General features: G+C 36.8%; 1 protein-coding gene across 6 annotated transcripts in view; it reads right to left on the bottom strand.

Moving 5' to 3' along the window:
- CHD7 (chromodomain helicase DNA binding protein 7) overlaps window positions 1-21931 on the bottom strand; it is a 132886-nt gene that overhangs the window by 20761 nt on the left and 90194 nt on the right. For all 6 annotated transcript variants that reach the window (XM_040085691.2, XM_040085683.2, XM_040085718.2 and 3 more), the window contains 12 exons: window positions 20233-20288; window positions 18740-18854; window positions 17286-17369; window positions 16218-16355; window positions 16000-16121; window positions 15318-15561; window positions 10506-10682; window positions 9027-9170; window positions 6526-6781; window positions 1416-1626; window positions 730-925; window positions 334-501 (listed from right to left, as the gene is read on the bottom strand). In XM_040085691.2, coding sequence (XP_039941625.1) covers window positions 334-501; window positions 730-925; window positions 1416-1626; window positions 6526-6781; window positions 9027-9170; window positions 10506-10682; window positions 15318-15561; window positions 16000-16121; window positions 16218-16355; window positions 17286-17369; window positions 18740-18854; window positions 20233-20288 — 1911 coding nt within the window. The remainder of the gene's footprint in view (window positions 1-333; window positions 502-729; window positions 926-1415; window positions 1627-6525; window positions 6782-9026; window positions 9171-10505; window positions 10683-15317; window positions 15562-15999; window positions 16122-16217; window positions 16356-17285; window positions 17370-18739; window positions 18855-20232; window positions 20289-21931) is intronic.

Here is a 21931-nt window from a genome sequence, read left to right on the forward strand (position 1 = left end):
AAAAAAGTCCCAAAGCAAAAAGCCTGCACCAGCAAAGGCTAACTAGAAGAACTCCATAAAGTGCCAGGATCAACAAATGGAAAAGGGTGGAATGATGAGGATGGATCAGGATTGAGGGAACATGACTCCACCTGCCCCTTTTTGGCATTAAGTGAGCCATTAGATAGGCTGAGCCAGTTCATGTAGCCAATGCCCTTATTTAACCCGACTTTTAACTATCAGCCACACTCCATCTGAAAACCACTGTTCTCCAGCTAAAACGCAATCAGGCAAGCAAAGCGTAACATGTTCATAGCATTTGTTGATGATGCACCTTAAAAAACTAGTCCTTACCCCATTTGTAGCGTTTTCTCTTCCACTCATAGATTGTAGCACAGCCTTATCAAGGCCCAGCTTCAAGCTAGCTTTATCAAACATTTCCCTTTCATAAGAATTCCTTGTTATCAACCTGTAAATTTTCACTGATTTGCTCTGCCCTATTCTGTGACATCGTGCTTGAGCCTGAATAAACAAAAACAGATATTCAGTTACAGGTTACAAATGGAAGAAAAACAAATTTGAAATAATCAATACAGAGAACCTACTTTTAAAGTGGGTTTTTTTTAATGTGAATGATATTGTTTATGCTTTTAAGAGAACAACAACAGATAATTTCTCTTGTAGGTGAAGAAAATTTCACAGTAAAAAGGCAAGAAAAATTTTCAATAGAATCATCTCTTGTAATATTACCTGGAGGTCGTTTTGGGGGTTCCAGTCTGAATCAAAAATGATGCAGGTATCAGCAGCAGTAAGATTAATGCCCAAACCTCCTGCTCTTGTACACAGCAGGAAAACAAACCTATCAGAATCAGGTCTTGAAAACCTGTCAATAGCTGCTTGACGCAAGTTGCCTCTCACTCGACCATCAATTCGTTCGTATGGGTACCTGAAAAATAGATGCATTATAGGGATTTGCTTTATTGCAATGGCATTGCTTCTTCAGATGAATATGCAATTGAAAACAGCAAAGACAAATATGCTACTACGGGGTTAGAAGAACTACAACAAACTAAGAGACTAACTAACTTCATCAGTAAAGACATACTACTTTGTCTCTTTGGTAAAGAGCAGACTTTCAGTCCAAGGAATTCAATAAAAATTTAGGCCTAAACTAAAAAACTCTACAGCCAACAAAAACATTTAACTGCGAGCTAAACTGAGAGGTCTGAAGCTCTCCATATGAGGCCATTTTGTATTCACTCAGAAGAAAAGGCTCAGTACTTGCAACCTCCAGGTTTGCTCTTTCCCTTAGTCAGATCACTAGAAAATACTGGTTTAACGTCTTCCCTTTTGATACGGATTACTCACAGGTTATATGCAGTTATCACTGAGGAAGGCACAGTTTATTTATAATTGTATTATATTGTTGCTCTCACCGTCTTTGAATGAGGTAGTCTTCCAGTATGTCCAAGCAGCGCACCATCTGGGAAAAGATAAGCACCCTGTGGCCACCAGCCTTCAGTTTTGGCAGCAGCTTGTCAATCAGTACGAGCTTGCCAGCAGCCTGGATCATTGCCTGGAGCTGAAAATCTGGAGAGTCGGCATTGTGTGTTTCTTTAAACTCTTCCAAAATTTTCTCTTCAGCACCTGCAAAGATTGGACAGCAATACATGAACACTGCAAAGGGTTTTATTAATAAACAATGAGCTCGCCTTCAATACCCTATAGAAACTGCAGGAATGTTTTAAGCACCATGTGAATAAACATTTATAAAAAAAAAATTAAACATTTATAAAAAATATTAAGCTTAATTTTGAAGCAAACATATACACAAATACAGCATAAATAAAAAATAACTCTGAGAATTCATTCTTTTTTTCTCTTTTGAACACTAAACTCTTCCCTAAATAAATTCATAGAACTACTGACACACAAAATTCAATGGAGAAATGAAAAATGATGAAAAAAATTAAACGTATTTCAACTGATGAAATGGAATCTTTTCTGTTTAAAAATGTAGCATGAAAGAAAACAATGTCTTGTTTTACAGGAAAATACAAGGGACAAAAGTCACATTTAATGCCTGTGCCTCTAAATTCAGCCTTAAACATCCACATGACCTGAACCTGCTCCTTTCATTATTAATTATAAAATCAAAATCCAAACAAAAAATTAATCGGGAGGGAAGTAGCTATGAAATTATTATTTTATCTTCTATTTAGTTTTTTCTCACTGAATGTATTTTTTTTTGTTCAGTTTGATGAAGCTATCAGACATATTTATTCTTTCCAGCATTAGTCAAAAGTTCTCTCTTGCCACTCGCTTTGCCTATGAATGACATGCACAGCAGCAACTATTTCCTTGTTCTGCTCACTATTGGAAGACTACAGACCAAGTTCAAGCTTTCTCTTCAACCTCTCCTATGCTTTTATTTTATTTTTATGCCACTTCTACAAAGTGGGCAATTCCAAGAACTATCAGATTGCCATTCTCGGCATGTAAAAGGTTAGGAATTTTTGTTCTAAGCTTATTTCACCTCCAAATAAGCCCCTTTTTTTGAGCCATCCTTTTTTCCCCTCTGCTTTTATCCCCAACGAATGCAGTTTATAAAGTATTTCTAGCTTGTCTAATATTCAGCTTCAATACTGCATTTGGACAGCCCAAGGAAAGATGGAAGGGCTGGGGGAGGGGGAAGAACAGCTTACTGCCAGGCTTCTGCTGAGCATCTCTCTCTCAAATCCCAGCTCTAAGTAGATGCCTGTAAACAAACACGGAAAGGCACCCTCCCTGTGCGATCGCTGCTTCAGCGCCTGCTGTAATGTGGTGCCTGAACCAGATTCCAGCCGGGGCAGGCTGCCTGACAGCTCCATGCTGCTCCATGCGCTCGCACTACTCGCTTTTACACAACCCGATGGCCTCAAGATGTGACCGCGTTTCAAGATAGTTTCACGTCCCTGGATTTTCCTGATCCGGCCGGCTTCCCTGCTCCCAGCACTACTCATCCTAATGGTTTGCACATAAGAAAAGTAAGCCCGTATGAAATGAGTGTAAGCAGACATTCAAAGTTCCCTTCAATCATATCAGCAGCACCCATCTTTCTAAAACAGGCAGTATTTTGGGCAGTAAATCTCAGATTCTCCATGAACTTTGACAATTCCAGGATACTGCAGGCTGTCAAGCATTTCATATCCAGTAATTTCGGTCACCTTTCCAGGTTACAGCAATTATTTCTGACTCAACTGTGATATCCAGATTTAAGTTTCACTACTGTGAAGCAAACCAATATGCAAGAACAGCATCTGCAAAAGCAAGTCACATCACAATAAACCCACAATCTGGTCTAATGAATGGTGAGCTTACAGTATCAGAGCTTGGTCTCAGCACCACCCAAATCCACTACAGATAACTCCAAAAATCTTCTTTCAATAACTGTGTCCTAGCTAAATCCTGTAGAAGACCATTTTTGTTTTAGTTCGTACTTCAATTGCAATTACATCATGTCCATTGAGCAGCCTGTTACCCAAAAGTTACTTGATGCAGTATTTGCAGGTCTGTAAAATTACTTCCTATTCTAGCCGATTTTTAGCAGGGGATGAAAGGAAGGTGTTTGAATGTGTGGTTGGTCAGTCAGGGAAACCTCCACTTCTACTCTTCATTAGCAGGGCTCAAGAGGGCACAACAAACAGAGTAAGGAGCCTTTCTGGTGTTCAGCACTAAGATCTGTAAGTATAAAGGCATTCCCCACGGCTGGTTCTTGGAGACAGAGAGAGGAATGAGGTATAAATACTTGAGAATCGTTGCTATGGAGAAAACAAGGAGTCTGGCCCTAAGAAAAATGACAGATAATGCTTTAGCCAAGTTGGCTGGAGAATACCCAACATGCAGTAACTACCTCTAGAAGTCTACTCCCAGTCTCAGCAGACCACAGAACTCGTCTATCAAGAAACAAAAACCCCACTTCACATTCAATTCCTACCATACTACTTCCACCATACAGCCTTAACTGAAGGTTATATAGAAGACTTTCTTGCAACTCTCACGCAAAACACATTCAAATGTTCAAATACACGTGTACTACTGCTTGCTCACAAACTGGGAAGAAAATGAGGATTCAGAGACACTTTTATAAAAGCAGTTAGGCTTAGAAAACAGAACTTGTTACTACTGCAAGAAGTCATTCACCAGGAGAATACTAAGTAACCGCAAGCACTCATGCTGCAAACTCTTAGCAGAAATGAAATAAAATAAAATAAACTTGTGCCATTACATTAACCACAGAGTTGTTAAATATCAATCAACAAAATAAAACCTTGGGCTCAGAAGACTACAGCACATAGGAGTATTCTCTGTCCTAGAACTACAAAGAATGTATTTGTTTAGTTCCATCTCCACACTAACACATTAGGATTTCTTTTTCTCCTCAAATCTGAAGGCTCAACCTACGTGCCATGTTGCTGAATGATACGAAGCAAGTCCAAAGGTTCAAAGCATCACAAAAATTTTAGAGAGGCAAATGCATTCAAGACACAAACCCACTTCCCTTTATTAAGATTAAGATACAGTCGTCAAAAAATATATGAGGTTTTCTAAATTAACACCTAAATTTTATCAGTCTCTAAATTAAATTAAATGACACAAGACTTCTGAGGGGAAAAAAAATCACTGCTGTAGGCAACACTGCAAGCACTCCTCATAAACTCTATTTGCCAAAACAAAGTTGCAGCAAAATACTCAGTTTTTTTCTTTCAACAAACATGAAAAAAAGAAAAATAATAGCAAGGTTAAAAACTAGTTGAAAGCCAAGAAGCATCAATTCAGCCACTCATAACCTTAACAGCCTACACTATTCCGATAAACTCATTTATACAATGGATTAACTTAAGCCAAAAAATCAAGTAAAATCCCCAACAAACCCTGCACCAGAACCACAAAGCTACTTTACTGTATGTCATATGAATTTAGAAACCAAACAGCCGCTAGCATAGACAAGCTGAAGTACTTGGAGTAAGCCTATATGATGTCTTTGGAATAATTACTTGTGCATGAAATATAATTAGATGTAGTTTCATGAAGCAGTTTAAGCATTTCCCCCCACCTTTAAACAAAAAATGTCAAGGAAAAGAACTTAAGTACTGCAATATGGAAGTCATACAATAAAAAACCTGAAATCACATATGGCTCTGGAACAAAACAGTCTTTCATCATGAAGCCTATAACCAGCATAAACCAACCATAAATCATATCTAGTAAGAAATAGAGTTGGGAAACTAGAAACTAGTAGAATGCAACCCTGTATGGAGGCTTGTGTTACATCCTCAAAGGGAAGAACTGACCAGCACATACAAGTTCAGCATACTTCCGACAGTAGGAGCTGGCTGGTTCCTCACAGGGCTGACCACTGGAACAGCCTCCCCAGGGAAGTGGTCATGGCATCACAAGTCAGAGTTCAAGGACCATCTGGTCCTTAAGTCATATGATATAGTTTTGGGTAGTTCTGTGAGGAGCAGAGAATTGGACTCAATAATCCCTGTGGCTCCCTTTCATCTGAAGATATTTTATGATTTCATACTACTTGCCAAAGATAATCCTGATCTAAAACCAATACCATCACACAGAAAGCCACTTAAGTCTAATAAGACATTCAACCTATCTTTCTCTTACTAGTCAAATTAGAAAACTAACTGACAACATGTGGCCATAAAAGCAGGCTTGATCACAATGTCTTACTCTGCAACTTTCATTCAGATATTTTAAGTTACTACCTTATGATGCTCACAGCAAGAAAGTAAGTAGCAGCTAACGATAAGGGAAGAAAAAATTACCATATTCATGCCAACATCCAACATGATAACTGAAATCTTGTTTCTCGCAAATAAGAGAAAGGAAAACTTTATAATACCAACATTAACTCAGTGAGAGTTAAGTTGTGACTGGGATATGCAAAGCAATCACATGAGAGATGAGAGATTTCACAGGGCAGAGGGTTCCTCCGAGCCAGCTCAAGCTGAGCCAAGGCCGAGAACAAGGCGGAGAGCCTCTGCTTGTTTATTTCTTACTTTTTATACATTTGTGGGTCTGGCTGAAGATTGGCTTTTGGAGTTATCACCTCCCAGCCGAATGGCCAGACCAACTGTCAGTTACAATTGTTTTCAGGTTAGAAATATGCAAACAAAGGACAGAGAATGAAAAACAAAGGATTTGTTTATGTTACATCTGTGAGAAAAAGGTAGAAACTGCTCCTAATATTGTACAGTAGCTAAAAGGTCTGACTCCATTTTATGAACAATCAAAAGGCTTTAAAAAACTCAGAAAAACCAGGGTGACATTAAGTCTGTCAGGAAGCCTTGGAAAAAAGCAGCACAGAAAAAAGCAGCTGCAACAGCAGCTGTCCTGGCTAGCAGATATCCATACCTATGAGAATCTAAAATGTTATCTCACTTTTCTACTTAAAATACATGAATAAATAAAATGACACTAAAATAGAATTTATACCTAGTGAACATTTTACAACCATTTTTCAAACAAGGATAAAAGTAGGCAGCCTACCATTAATAAGGTATGGATGATTGCAGCATTTTCTTAGTTCCATCATAGTGTTTAAAAGATTAGGTACATTTGCCTGACCTCCACCCTTGGAAAGAAATGTGAAATTCTTTTCAAGAATAGCACGATAGTATTTCTTCTGAATATTTGTCAGCTCAACTTCAATGATGGTTTCCTCTTTGGGGGCCAGGTTCTTTTCCACATCCTCCTTGAGACGTCTCAGCATCATCGGCTTCAAAATAGCTTGCAGTTTTTGCACCTGGAAAACAGATGTTTAATAAAATCACTGAATTAAAACTGCTAGAAATCAAATATTCATTTTTCAGTTTCCTTAATTCTAAAAACCTCGTTTTCAACCTCAAATGCCAAGTAGAGCACATTGTAAAAAATCTTTCCTCAGTGACTCAGCAGCAAGTTCTCCTTGTTAACTCAGTGACATACACATTTCTGAAGTCTATTTTTGGTGTGTATGTGTAGCCCTTCCGTTAATGATTTCTGTTATTAAATAGACCTCACTCAGAACTATCTTCCTAGACAAGGACAGTACTGCACACAAATCATGCAGACCTAACCCTTTGTTAAAGAAGCAAATCTGACACTTTTAAGATAACCTTTGAAGTTCACGTGTAATTACTAATCAGTATTTAACGCTATTTCCTACTTTAAGTATCTGCTTCTAATTGTTTTCTTATTTCCCTAGTTTTGACATCCACTGAAGTAGAAAACTATTTAGGACTCATCTAAAACTGAAAACATTGTGTTTCTGTTATTTTTTATGAGAGTGATCATTTTTAGTGTCCCCAGGTTTTGTGGCATATTCTTTAAGACATCCTAAAGGGTGGGAAGGGCAAAAAAGAAAATGTCAGTTTTCTTAAAAAAAAAAAAAAAAAAAAAAAAAAAAAAGGCTAAGTTTTCGTAAATTCCCTAACAAAAAGCTCAAATGTATTCCATATTTAAAAACAAAAACAGAAAAACAAACAAACCATCTGGCATTTAGGTTGTTTTAGGCTGTGTCTCAAAGTACAAATCATCTCAGTGCTGAAGAGCTAATAATTCACACTGAAATTGGTCATCATCTCCTGGTGCAGAGCTGCACAGCAGAAATATGAACAAAAGGCACTTTCTCCTGAATTTACATAATTCCCTTAGTAATAAAGCAACTTCAGAACAAAAACGGTAATTAGCACAGAGGGATGAAAAATTGAGAAAATACATGGAATACAACTGCAACGAATGGAGAGGAAACCCCAAGTCACCTGTCCCACCACTTGAAAGACAAACCCAATTCCAAAACATCTGAGGGTCAACAGACAAGGAAGTTCTCCTGAACTAACTTGTTAGACCAAGCAATCCAGGCTCTAATTCTGATCACAGCCAATGGCATTATTTTAATAATGGTTCCATGTATGGCTTCAAAAGTCTCCAGTCATTTTGAGCTGGCCACACAAAAGTTGTGTTAAGAGTTAAGATATATCAGCTCCAGTACAAACACTTCATTAACAGGACTACATGGCTTCTGTATCAGAGCTGGCTCACTTTCAATCAGGTCAGTGTCCATTCTGACTGACGTGTAATAGCATGCACAACCTATGAGAACATATCCTATTTTGCCAGGAGGTCAGGGGATAGAGGAAGAGCTATTTGTAATTTAAGACTATGATGTGTGAAAGAGTTCTTCTCAAAGAAAGACAACAATTTCAAGCAATCAAAAGTTAAGAGATACCAAAGACTGAATTTCAAGACAAAGCCAACAAAGTTACACACAAAAAAGCATGCAGCTATGATCACTGGAAGCAAAGGGCCAAATTAAGGTGCCATGGTTCAGTTAACTCCTAATATTAAGATGGTTTGGCCCTTTAAAACATTTTGATACATACAAAGAAACGTTTTACATTTCAGATATAAAACATGCTGTACCTTTCATTTTGTATTGATTTAGGCTTCTCTTGGACAGCTCGAGAAATCTATTTCTGAAAAAAAAACCTTCCCTCCATTTGGTTACCTCTTGCTAAACTGGGTTTCAAGTATGTTCTTGTTTGCACTTAAATCACTGAGAAAACTCTCAAACACAAATTCCCCAGAAGTTACAGGGACAATCCCTTCACTCTGATGCTTAAGGAAGAATGTCAACTGACAAGTTAATTCTCATAGAAGTATTTTCATCCAGAAACCATTACAAGACATCCCATCTCTATTTTTAAACACTACATTTTAATGAAGGGAAATTTTTCCTGTTTCTGCAAGACCAATGGACAAAGGACTCAAAAAAACCCAAAAAACTAAAAACACCAGAACAGTGATAAGGCACAATTACTTTTGGCCAAAAGCAAAAACCCCTCAAATAAATGAAAATAAAGAAAGGGGAAAAAAGGGATAAACCCACCATGGTGTGCCAGGAAGCAAATAGGTATTATTTGAAAAAACAAGCAATGAAGTTCAGACACAATAAAAGAGATAAATTCACAATATCTAAATAGAAGAGTAAGTGTGCAAGATAAATTTACCTGCTCTTCAGTTTTAAGATCCCCAAATTCTTGCATGAATGTGGTTTCTGATGGAAAGCGACCTGGTTCCAAGAAGTGAAGCAAGCTAAACAGCTCTTCTACTGTATTTTGCAAAGGGGTTCCAGTAAGCAGCACTTTATGCTCCTGGAAAGGTAAGAAACAGTTGCTTAGGAATCCATCACTATAATCTCTAATGGAAAAATACACAAAATTCTTTCCCCTTGTCACCGTATGTCTGTCTCACCTTTACTTCCTCTCCCTTCCCCCAGCTACTTAAAACTCTTCTCAAGACATTTCTAACTGGTACCCTGGTGTTCCTTCAGTGATGGACCAGAAAAACACTTCACTACTTAAGCAGCTTCAAAAGTCCTCCAAGATACAAGACCAGATTTTACTGGTTCACAATGTCCCGTCCCTTTCACAAGTCAATGAACTTTAAATGGCAAAGTAGCAGTTGAACCTATCCCATCATTTCCAGTAAAAATGAATTGATTTATCACACCACCAACTGACCTCAGTGTACAGATCTCCTCAGGCCAGGAGATCAACACAAGATCTAACAGGAACCTGAAGCAGAGTTCTAACATCCTACTACATGCTAAAGAGCATCAGAGTGGCAGAGACAAAAGTAATATTGCTTTAGAGAAGGAGCCCAGGTTCAGCAACTAGCCCAGAGCCAAACATAAATTTAGCAGTGTAACAAGAACAAATGTGAAAAGTCCCACATCTCTATCTGTAGTCTGTTAAGACTATAAGATCTGCTTTCCTCTAACAGCAACAATAATAAGAAAACAAAAGGTACACAGCATTTTTACAAACTGAATTACAGGTATTAGCTTAGCATGACTGCATTATTCTCACACTTTCAAAGAATATTCTGCCCAAAATGAAGTAATTACTGTGTCTTTTAAATGGTAAACATCTTCACATTATCTTGTTTTTCTCTATGAGCTTAATACACCTATTTTGTACACACAACATAATACATATTTGTATAAGCATCAGAAACAACTCACTTGCCCTTCCTTAGTCAATGCGAAAGAACAACCTTATGGCCACATAACAAAATTAACGTTAGAGCTCATATTAATGCAGAGCAGTTTAACTCTCATGGCCATATTTGGCCACTTGGCTACATTATACTTTTAAATAAATATCTATGTGAAGAAGTGACTATGGATTAAGTCACATGAAGGGAAAGAAAGGAAAGAATAAATTTATTTTGATTGTCTTAGGAGAATCCACATAATTCTAGGTCTAAATCAATGAAAAAAACTTATTAAATATCAGCACTCCAAAATTGAAGGTATGCATATGCTTCCAGGTATTTTATACTTTCTCATCTGCACTCTCTTATTCTTCTTAACACTTTGCGATTTATTTGAGAAAAAAACCCTTTTATTTCACTTTTTGATAGAACCGTAAATCAGAAGTAATAAAAATACAGAAGACTTGAGGACAAGAGATATTCACACTGACCAGGTCCATCATCTTGAGTCCTTCCAAAAGCTTACAGTTCCTGTTTTTCAGTCTGTGGGCCTCATCAATGACCACGCAACGCCATGGAATGTTACGCAGCTCTGGGCAGTCAGTCAAGATCATTTCAAATGTTGTGATAATGGCATGGAACTTGTAAGACCCCTTTATCACACGACCCTAAAAAGAACAGCAAATGTTCAAGTAAACTCTCTGGCAAAGAAAGGAAGCAATTTGTTTCACCGTCAAATTTTATTTTTTAAAAAATACAAAACAGTACAGTGGACAAGACATTTAAAGCAAATTAAGTCATTATTGCTGACTAAATGGGGAAATACAATTCTGTAAGTTTGCTACTGACTTCATGATAGCTGTTTTTAATCCTGTAAATAGGCCCACAGAATCACTGCACATTGATTACCAAGAAGTTACACAAGTATTTCAGTTGCAATTCATATGGATTATACTAATGCCTTGAGGCATTAATGTATTGCTGCAATATTGAAATAAGCTTTTCAGACTTCATCAAAAGAATTCTCTTTTAACTTCTGAAATGAAAGTACACGAGGGTCCTCCTGAACAATCCAAATACAGCAAAAATGCATTAAGGTGTCCTTTTTATGCCTATTTGAATATTGTGCTGGCCGTTACCAATTTGGTTTTTTTCCCAATACATACTAAGGATTCAAAACAACTACAATTCATAGAATGGCTTGTGTTGGCAGAGACCTTGAAGACCACCTAGTTCCAACACCCCTGTCATGAGCAGAGACACCTTCCAGTAGACTAGGCTGCTCAAAGCTCTGTTCCATCAGGCCTTGAACACTTCCAGGGATGGGGATTCTAGAACAAGTCTAGTGAACAGCTTTGACAGAAGTAAATACCTGAACTTTTAAAGGGAGAATGTGTATCTCTGCATACAATTTAATAATATTTTTGTAAGTCTGTGTTAAGCAAAGTTCAACAGGACAATTAACTTGATGTCTGACACCATATTCACTGGTTCATTAGTTCAGTCTTATTTTCAGCACTGATATAAAGACTCTTGGAAAAAAAAAAAAACCTGAATAAACTTTATTCAAGACCATGAAATGAGCATCTTTCTGACATTACGCTATGTTTCTTCCCAACGCTGTTCAAAGAAAAATGTAATCTGGTACCTCCAGTGTCACTGGGTCTGTGTAGAAAAACTGCCTATGTAAGGATGAGCATTACACAAGTTCAAAGCCATTCCACATTTTCAAAGGCCTCTGTCATGGGTTGTATATTGAATACATTTCAAAAGAAACACATATTTTACAGTAAGGTGACCATTTCTTCCTTTAGACCTGTGCAAGACTGAATCCTTTTATAAGTGACCTGCATATAATCCTCTCCAAACCATGGGGATCAGAACATGCTACTGACTCAATGAAATGATTGAAAACCTGAGACCCTGAACTCAGCATTAAGTCTGCCTACTCAAATCAAGAACGTTTCAGAGAGAGTAATGACCTGCTCAACAATGCTTTCTCATGGCATAATCCAGAAATATTTATCTTGTTAGGGGCAAAAAAAGCTGTTACTTAACAAACAGCAGATGAAGATACACTAAGTGAGCAGCTTTGAAAGCCAGCAAATTGAAATGCTGTAACCTTTTCATGAGCCAAGTAAATTTCCATCACAAACCAAGTCAGCCCTTTTCCAAGACTCTGTCATTAGCTGTATTTGGCACATACAGTTTTTGTAATCTTAAAGCAGAACTCCTTCTCAGAGGTGGGGCAAGACAAAAAAGCACATGCTTTATTTGATATTCCAACCAGGAAAGGGCCTCTAGGAAGACCTTTATTAACAGCTATATTGCTCTAGAACACCAGAACAGGCTTCTCTATGTGAACCTCACAGCAGAATGTCTCTGATAACACCATGTCCTTAATGCTGAAGTCCCACCACTGCAGAAACTTATTTTGTTATTGACTACTCTCTAACATTTCACAACTCGACTCGGGTAACTGGGGCTGACTCTGAAAAATCACACTATTGCAGATGGGGTAGGTGCTTCTTATGCATGTTCTCTGTTGTTGCTGCACTTCAAAAGCCACTCACACTTTCTCAATGTTCAATTGTCTTTTTGAGAAACAGCTCAGATTGAGAAGCTTCTTTTCATATTAAGAGATAAAAAGCCAAAGATGCCAGATGTTGATGAGTCTGGCAAGGGAACTAGAAATGATGCTGCTAAATCACGTCTTCTTTCGCTTCCTTTTTGTCTCCCATCATATGCCCATTGACGGTACTTTGGAGATTGTTAGAGCGAATACTACATGGGGTCTCTTTTTCAGAACATGAAGAGATTTTCTCCCTGTAACTCGGTTTTACCATGCATTTCACAGCTGACACTTACATAGAATGGAACATAGAAGCTGATTTTATGACACATCTAAGCTAGCTGCCACCAAAAGGATGAGTTCTCTCCATTTCTCCCTAAATGCAGTAACTGTCTGATTCTCCTCTTAAGACAGTTCATGGAGCAAAGGCAGCAGAAAATTATACATTTTTCTGTGCCATGAGTGATTTGTCATTACTCACTATGGGGTCAAATGACTGCCATGCTCATGGCAAGAATTGAGTTAAGAATATGGCAATGGGGGGAAAAAAAACTTTCTGCTGCATCTTGCTGTAGATCCTTTTAATTACCTTTAGATCAATGAAACAACATTGCCAAAATAAATAAGAATCTGCACAGTAAGTGGGATTTTTCAGATGACATTCCATCAGGTTTCACACTAAGTAACTGCTAAGGGGGAGAACATGCTGAGAACAAGGACCACTCAAATAGCAAACAAATATGATTTTTAACACAGGAAACAATTCAGCAGAGACAGCATTTGTATAAACCCAAATTTTTAAATAATATAAAATATCAATCACTGCTAAGAAATTATTTTAAAATCAATGAAACTTGATTTAAATCCCCCTTCATTTGTGTATTATACAGCTAGGTAAGAAGCTAAATGTGAGAATTATCATAAAGAATATTAGAGATTATTAGAATTACTTGGATTGGGACCTTTAAGATCATCTAGTTCCAACACTCCTGCTGTGGATTGGGACATATACAACTTCTCTGGGCCACTAGACCTCAATGGAGCAACTGTTACTCAAATAAATCTTCAACAAACATAGATATGATTTTAATTTGAAAGTTTCTTAGATAAATTGCTGAGAAAATAGTTATTTTCTAGACCACACAGCTGTAACTTCTAACTAATATAAATTACTATGTGTTTCTCTACTATATTCAAGTATGTAGTTCTATTTCTGTTTGCCCTAATGGCATGTCATGTTGTGCCACAGTCATCACCTTCAAAACAGTTCCTAACCAGTTTTTACTTGTAAAAGCATATTTTCTATCTTGCAATCTCTCTCACAGCTTTGCTCTAAGCCTCTGGTTTTTCAACACACTTTGAGGATATGAGGCAAGAACTAAGCAGAACTGGGCTACTCATTACATCACTGACAAAGAGGAGAATGCTGTAACTTCTCTAATCTTTATATTAAAGATTTCTTTCCTCCCATACACTTGCACTACACTAGCCCTTTTAACCACTGTGTCACAGTAAGAACTCATGTGTAACCAGTCATGTGCCATGACAAAAAAGAATCTGCCTTTGTCTTACAGCCCTCCCAGAGCTGAGCTCTCCCTGTGGAGATCCTTACCATTAAGAATCATCCTCATTTCTTGTCCACAGATAGCCCTGTATTTAGCTGCTCTGAGTATTGCTAGATTGGATCTCATTTATTATGTAAAACAGCTTACTCTGTATCCATGAACTGTCTTAATCATTTACCACTCTCCACATCTTTGTATCATTTAAAAACTTCCTCAGTAATGATTTTGTGTTTTCTTTCAGGTCATTGCTAAGTTATACATCTCATGGACACGAACCAATCCCTGAAGAACTATGCTGGAAATGCAAATCATTTCTCATTAACAATTACATCAAGAAATATCAGCTAGCCAGTTTTAAATCCACTTAATGTGTGCTATATTGATTTTATATCCTTCTAGTTTATTAATCAAAATGGCCAGTGGTGTAAAATGAAAGGCTTTAAAGAAAATCTAAATGTATGAATTCACCACTACCACTTTTTAAAGCTCAGTTGAAAATAGTACTTCACAGGTTGAACTTCTACTATTTCTCTCTCTTACACAAGGAAGACTTTATTGTTCTGCAATAACATTCAATATATGCACATTTTATTTTCCCCCAATTCTGTTTACTCTGGGAAAAGCCATGCACTTAGGAGTAGGGATCTGCTGCTCTTCTTAGCTTCTGTTTTCCAAATAACTTTCTGTTTCTACTCTTAGTCTTTTCTGCTTTCCTTGACTCACAGCTATTCAACCTAAGCACAGTAACACAGATTCAAAATATATCTGACTTACAAAATTTGATAAAGAAGCATTGACAAGTTTAATTTCTGCAAGCAGGTCTTTCCTGGAATGATAGGCAAAAATTGATTTTTAAGCTTAGTTCCTCTTAAAGGACTTTCTCCATTAAGAATCTCTTCTGCCAGCTCCCCTCAGAAATGCAAAATAACAAAAACCTTGCAAGAAAGAATGAAACTCTAAACAAAAATTGCACCATCTCTTGGTGCCCTTTATTCCCAGAGAGATACTGGCCACTACTAAAAAGCATTCTTAATACATGTATCTGTATTTCTAACTGAAACCTAACATACCAGTACTGAAAAACTAATTGATGCTTAAATTAATAAACAACCATAAAAAAGTATGTACAAAGAAAGAGAAAAAGAAAAGCCATGAAGAGCTTTTACCTGTGGATCTTTGAAATACATTTCATACAACTGAATGGTCCGCCGACTTGCTTGACTCCCATGATACACAACCACATTCAACTCTGTCCAGGTGCGGAACTCCCTTTCCCAGTTGGGAATTGTGGACAACGGTGCAATAACCAAGAAAGGACCATGGATTCCTTTCAAATATATCTCATAGAGAAACGTAATGGACTGGATAGTCTTTCCCAACCCCATTTCATCTGCTAAAATGCAGTTTCGTCTGAAAACAAGAATAAAAACAGGCTGAATGATTTATTCCCAACTTAAAACACAGAAAATCGGTATATCAGATAATCTGAATACCCCCAGATATTTCTAGAATGAAAAGGCATCATAACATTTTGCATTTTAAATAAATGATATGATTTGTGATGCAGTCAGCATGTATATATCCCTTCTATGTACCTCTAAAATTCACAAGAGGGAGGAAGGGGCAGCAGGGGCATGCATGAACCCAAAGCACTTGCTGCAGGAATCTATCTGAAATATTCATGTCCCACTCCAAATTAGTTTGTATATGTCCCCTACAGCAAAAAATGAGCCACGTAAATGATTCTAAAATCTCACTTTAGGAGGTTACTTTACAAGGCTGCTAATTCAAATAAGCTATAAAAACTTTTCCAAAGCAGGATTCAGCAGAAAGCAATGTTTTACGTACGTGTTGTACCAATTGAAAAGAAGCCAGTTTACTCCCTCCAACTGGTATTCCCTGAGTTTGTTATTGTTTTTATACTCCCTGGAACTCTCCGATTTCTTCCAGTCATCGGCAGGAGGTCGCTCCTGTTTCAAATACAGCAAATCCCATTAGTGGTTTCTAAAAGACCACATTACTTTACTATTTTCAAATAAAATCCTCTATACAGAGCCAATTCTTACCACACGCTCCATTTCTGGCTCCCTAGACATCAGTTTCTCAAATTCTTCGATCTTGGCTTGGTCGATGTCTTGCTTGAGCTCCCAAGTGCTGTCTTCATAAGGAAGCGAACACCACTTCACCAGATAATGCGTTACGGGCTTTGTTAAGAAAAAAATTACGTTATATCACAATACAAAAAGAATAAAAGTGTACCCATTTTTACAGGGGATCTGCAGGCTAGATGAAATTCAAAAAGCTTTATCAGACCTGAATGTCTGACTCAGCTAGAAGGATAAGCAAACAGCAGGCTGACAGCTTGACGACGTAACCAAGTAAGATGAGAACCTGGAGAATGCACGCTTACCACCAAACTGAGCATAACACTTTTGAAATCACTAAGGTTAGACTAAAATTTAGAAGCAAAATATTCATATTTCAACCCTTACAATTCTGTGCTTTACTACATATTTAAAAATCGACTGTTTTCTCTTATCAGCATCATCAGAAACTTCACAACAGACAAATCAACCATCACCATTCACTGACAGAGCAACACAGAAACAATGACACTGCCAGTGAAGCTTTCTATTCTCCCAGGACCAAAAAGGAGTCTCCTGGAAGACAAAATCATCTGTTTTACAGAACAAGTCATTAAAAATGAAGAAACAGTGAGTTCAGGACTACTTCTGTAACAGATAGTCTAAACAATGTCTAAACCACTACGACTCTTTCTTGCTATTTTCAGGTAAATTCTGCATTACATGCATGGACATCATATTTCTACAGTATTAAATATCACTTCATTGTTGTTTTTTGGTTGGTTGTTTTGTGTGCTCTTTTAAATATAAGTATATTTAACTTATTTAATATATAACTTATAAGAACTTTGGAATTATCACTTGACCCCCTTTATTTACAGGAAACTGCTACATTAGCCAATGTTTTTTCAAACATGTTCCTATTTTCTACACACATATACCGTGGTAATTTCTGTAAGAGTTTGATATATTCTAATTAATACATTTCTAAACAATAACTTCTAAACACAATGTCTACATGACTAGAGATGCACTAAAAGTTTTGTTTACCTCTCCATTATCATCTGTGCTACGTGAAAAATCCATTATTCGATCAACTTCCACATAATCTGGATTAAAAAGCTCATCATCAATCTGTTCAAGGAAAGAGGCAAAAATATAAAAGATGTCTCTATTAGCCTTTCCTGAGAGGAAAAATTATTATATATTTCAGCAGACAATAATATTTTGGGTCACGGTGACACAGAATTTATATTTGGCAAACTTCAACATGTTAATTGAAATGCTACAATTCAGCAAGATCATTCCCCGTGAGGGAATCAGACTTCTCAGACTTTGTTAACTGGGCCTCTTAATTACTGTGTGAAACCTTTTACTGTGAGAGAATGTTTAAGAATATTTTAAATGAAGTGTGAAATTACAATTCACTAATGAGCAATCGAAAAGGCTTATGGCATGCAATGCATTTAGCATTCTTGAAAACTACAGCTTGCAATAAAGAAATTAGAGCCTTGTACACTAAGTGCCTTCAGATTATTTTAACTGCAGGAATTGTCTAACTGTTTTACAGGCAAGATTTAAAGATTATTATTTCAAAAGCAGAGAAAACACAATGCATGCATACACAGTTTCTCCAAAAATCACGATTTGTCAGGTTTGTTCTTGTCTTAAACAACTTAGAGGATTCTCTTCTGTACTAAAGCACTGCATTTAATTTCATAGTTAAGATCCACTCCAACAGAAGAGACAGCCAAAAGGACTAAAGCCTGTGTATTGTAAAAGCTTTTTCTAAAACAATGACAAATTGCAAGCATTTGCAATAACTTGTGAACCACTTGGAAGCAGGTTAAAAAAAAGAATATGGAAACAATTCCCGATATCTTTACTTAGAAGTTTTCAATTTGCAACAGGTTTTTATTTCAGCTTGAATGATATAGTAAAAAAAAAAATACAAATAAATAAACAAAGTAGCTCATGAACACTTTTTTTTTTTTTTTTTTTTTTTTTTTTACCTTAAAAGACAGCATTTTTCTAAAAGGTAATTTTTAGGAGACACAAATAAGCAGATCTGGTCTTTTATTGACAGGACCCCTGCCACATCACTGCTTATGGCTCTAAGTGAAATTAAATTGATGATAAAAAGCTTAGAATCCCTAGTGAGCAGCAGTCCATAACATAGAAAAATGGCATGCATTTCTTCTGGCATAATCAGCTCCTGAGAAAAAAGATATGGTACTGATTCAGTCAGGCTTACAAGGCTAATAACTGGTCACTCACTTCAAGGAAAAAGACCAGCCAAAACTATAGGAAAAAGTATACAGTCAGGATAGATCACTTGACTTCCATAAACTTGCAAGACTTGCATCCAGAATGCTTTATGCTTTATACCAGAATAAATGCTACTGATATATCACAGCATTATTCAAAATGTTCTGCTTGTACACAGAACAATAATTCCTAAGAATATTCCTTAAAAAACCCAAAAGAAACAAAAAAATTCGTACTTCAGAAAGGAATTTATTCTGGCCCTGTTTTGCCTTAAACCGCTTAATCTTCTGCTGAATTCTCTTGTCTTTGTCCAGCTCTTCCACAGATGCCCACTGACAGTGAAGGTAAGAACTAGAAGATGAAATAGAAAAATCTTACTCAGAACTCTGCTTCCATTGCACTCCTCACGTATTGCATTAGCATAACTAGATCTTTGCAGCACAGCGTAATGCTATGCTTGGAAAACTTGACACTATCTTCTTTACCATGCACGTTATTAAACAATCACCTTGACTCAAAGTAATTTTACTTACCAATAGGGAAACTTGTCAGGAAACAGAAACAACTCCCACTCAAAATTTAAATACAAACCCTCTGCACTTAGTTTGGCACAAAGTTAGGATGATTTTTATTGGGCATACTTAAAACCATTACTATACAAGACACTTATGATAAACTCACTACTTAGCATCACATTCTAGCAAAGAGTAGGAGTTTTATAAGTTAATGAAAAGATACAAATATTTCAAGTACTACCATCCTATATATATTTTTGTGAGGACAGCATCGTAACTTAAAATTGCTTGAGTCTTTTAAGACTGACAGAAAAAAGAAAATCCCCTTGTAAATGCAGTTTCACAGTAAGAGCATAGAAGGAATAGTATCTCTGCCAAAGTGACTTGTCCCACTCCCTAAATTTAATCTGTCAAAAGTTCTACTGCTAAAACACGAGTTAGCACAAAAATCGTATCTATGTAGTTGAACTAAACAAAGCATAATAAAGCAATTAAACATTACACAATAAACAATATAATGCAATGGAATCAAAAATGACAGCATATTTAAAGTGAAGTCTACATGCAGATAGCTGCCATAAGTTCCCTTAAAGCAGATTTCTGTCTCTCAGACAGAAAATTTGGTAAAAATACACAAGGTATGCTATTTTCCTACAAGAAAAGTGAGCTTATCGAGCTACAAAGTGTTTTATTTTAAATACTGATTGCATTGCACTTTCAGAGTCCAGAAGTGAAACAACATGCTGCTCTCACCATGATTACATTGCTCTCATGGAGGGGTAACGATCTGCTGGAATATTGAAAGCCATCTTGTTTGTTTATTATCTTAGACATTTTGTTCAACATCAATCTTGTTTTTGAAACAGCATCAAGGGTTTACTTTTGAGCAGTTTGCACACACTCTACAGTTGCAGTTAGACCTACACAGCACAGGTGTGTGCTCGTGAGCCTGCATGCATAATGAGCCTTAAAGTATTTAACAGCAGAGCAATTTTACCTATGGATTTAATTTTGGAGAGAACACAAATTAACACTGTCAAACCCTGTACCAGGAATGCAAGGTATTCCCTTGTTTATTTGTCACTGTTTAGGATGAAACATTAGATACATTTAAAGTTTGATAATAATTCGTATCAATTACAAAACCAGTTTCAAAAGCTATTTGGAAGTTACCCGAACTTAAGGATAGTAATCAAAGCTGTAACTCTACTTACAAGTTTTTGTACTTTACATAGAATTCCTCTACTTCTACTTCCTCTCCATTCTCCATCTAAAAGACAGAAAATGTCGAAACATGAATTAAATCTCTAAACAGCCCAATTTAATAAACAACTTTAAAACTATGTGAGATATGGACTACGGTCCCCACACAGAGACACAAGTGGAGGTGCAGGAAAAGGTTTGTGGGGGAGGACATGGGTGAGGAGTTTCCTCCAGCTGCTTACCCAAGTACATACTGCACTGCTTACTACAACTTCCAAGACATGAATCATTTGAACTCCTCCCTAACCACATGCAGCTTCATTCACAACCTCACCCCAAACCTGGCTTTCTGCCAAACCCACAGTGTTAAGTAGAAGCCAAGTGTACCATTTTCTCAGGCAGCAGCCAATTAGCAACTGCACTCCTGAATGCCATATGTATTATTTTTGGCTGGCTCATGGCAACTTTACATTGTGGGTTTTGTAATGTTTAAAAAAAAGAGTTTTAAAGGGGGTTTATTCCTCCATATAGTTAATAACTCCAAACAAAAAGCCATATAAAACTAAACCTTATACCTCTGCTAGAATTGTAGTGCATCAGTGTTCATGGCTTTAGTTTTACTCAATGGTGCAATTAAATTCACTCAGGCAAGATGTCTCACATACAGAGCAGCCAAATTAAATTAACACCCAAAAAACTACATTTAAAGCAAGGTTAAAGTTGTGACATAAACCAGCAAAACCAAGGGCATTCAGTGCTAAGGGTTGAGCTACCCTTAACTCACCCCTGGTGCCAAAGTATTGCATAACATATGGCATGTAATACTTTGTTGAATTACTCCTTAACCCAGCCATAGGACAAACTAAGGACAGTGCACCAGGCACACATTTTGAATTCAGTTTATGTCACAACATTAACGGTTTGTTTTTACTAATGAACTTTAGGAACATTTTTAAACAGAGCAGCATTTTCTGGTACATACATTTCATCAGGGACAACATAATCTGTAATAAATACTGTATATACAGCATTAAATAGGCAAAACTGTTGATTGCTGCATAAATCAACATTTTTTGTATTTTTATATACATATATATATTTTAAAGAGATAGATACATAGACAGACACAAACACACACGAGGGACTACTCTGAAACTTGAACTGTCATCTTTAGCTGCTGGCTAGATTTTACCTCCACAGCAGTGCAATTAAAGAACAACAGTAGCAGCTGCATTAAACCGTGTTCTAGCACAGTGAAGCTCATGCATTCCCAGTCCCTGATTCACACAGTATTCCTTTACTTCCTGACTAGCAAGGGAGTTTCAGTCTAGCGTTTATATGATTTCAGTACGGTATGTTTGTATTCCTTCCTAGAGAGAGAAGCAACACCAGATTCCACCTATTTCTTGCTAAAAAAATGGAAGAAGATTACTGGTGCTACTTCTTGATCTTCTTGAATTTTCCATTGAAGAAGATAAGCTCTTCAAACCGTCCTCTAAACCCAAACACAGGGAAGAAACTTCTTTGACACAACTGTCAAAGGAAAGAATCTGAAAGACCATCAAGATTTTTTTTTAAACAAAAAATTTAGAGCAGTCTTTCTGAAGATGAGATTAATATTTAGAGATCAAAACTGCATTGAAAAAAGAAGCTGGAGATCATATTATCTGAACCTATTCACTGCCCTGAGGCAAAATTAGTCTTTAAGAA

The sequence above is a fragment of the Hirundo rustica genome, chromosome 1 (assembly GCF_015227805.2).
Source record: "Hirundo rustica isolate bHirRus1 chromosome 1, bHirRus1.pri.v3, whole genome shotgun sequence".
In the NCBI taxonomy this organism is placed as follows: domain Eukaryota; kingdom Metazoa; phylum Chordata; class Aves; order Passeriformes; family Hirundinidae; genus Hirundo; species Hirundo rustica.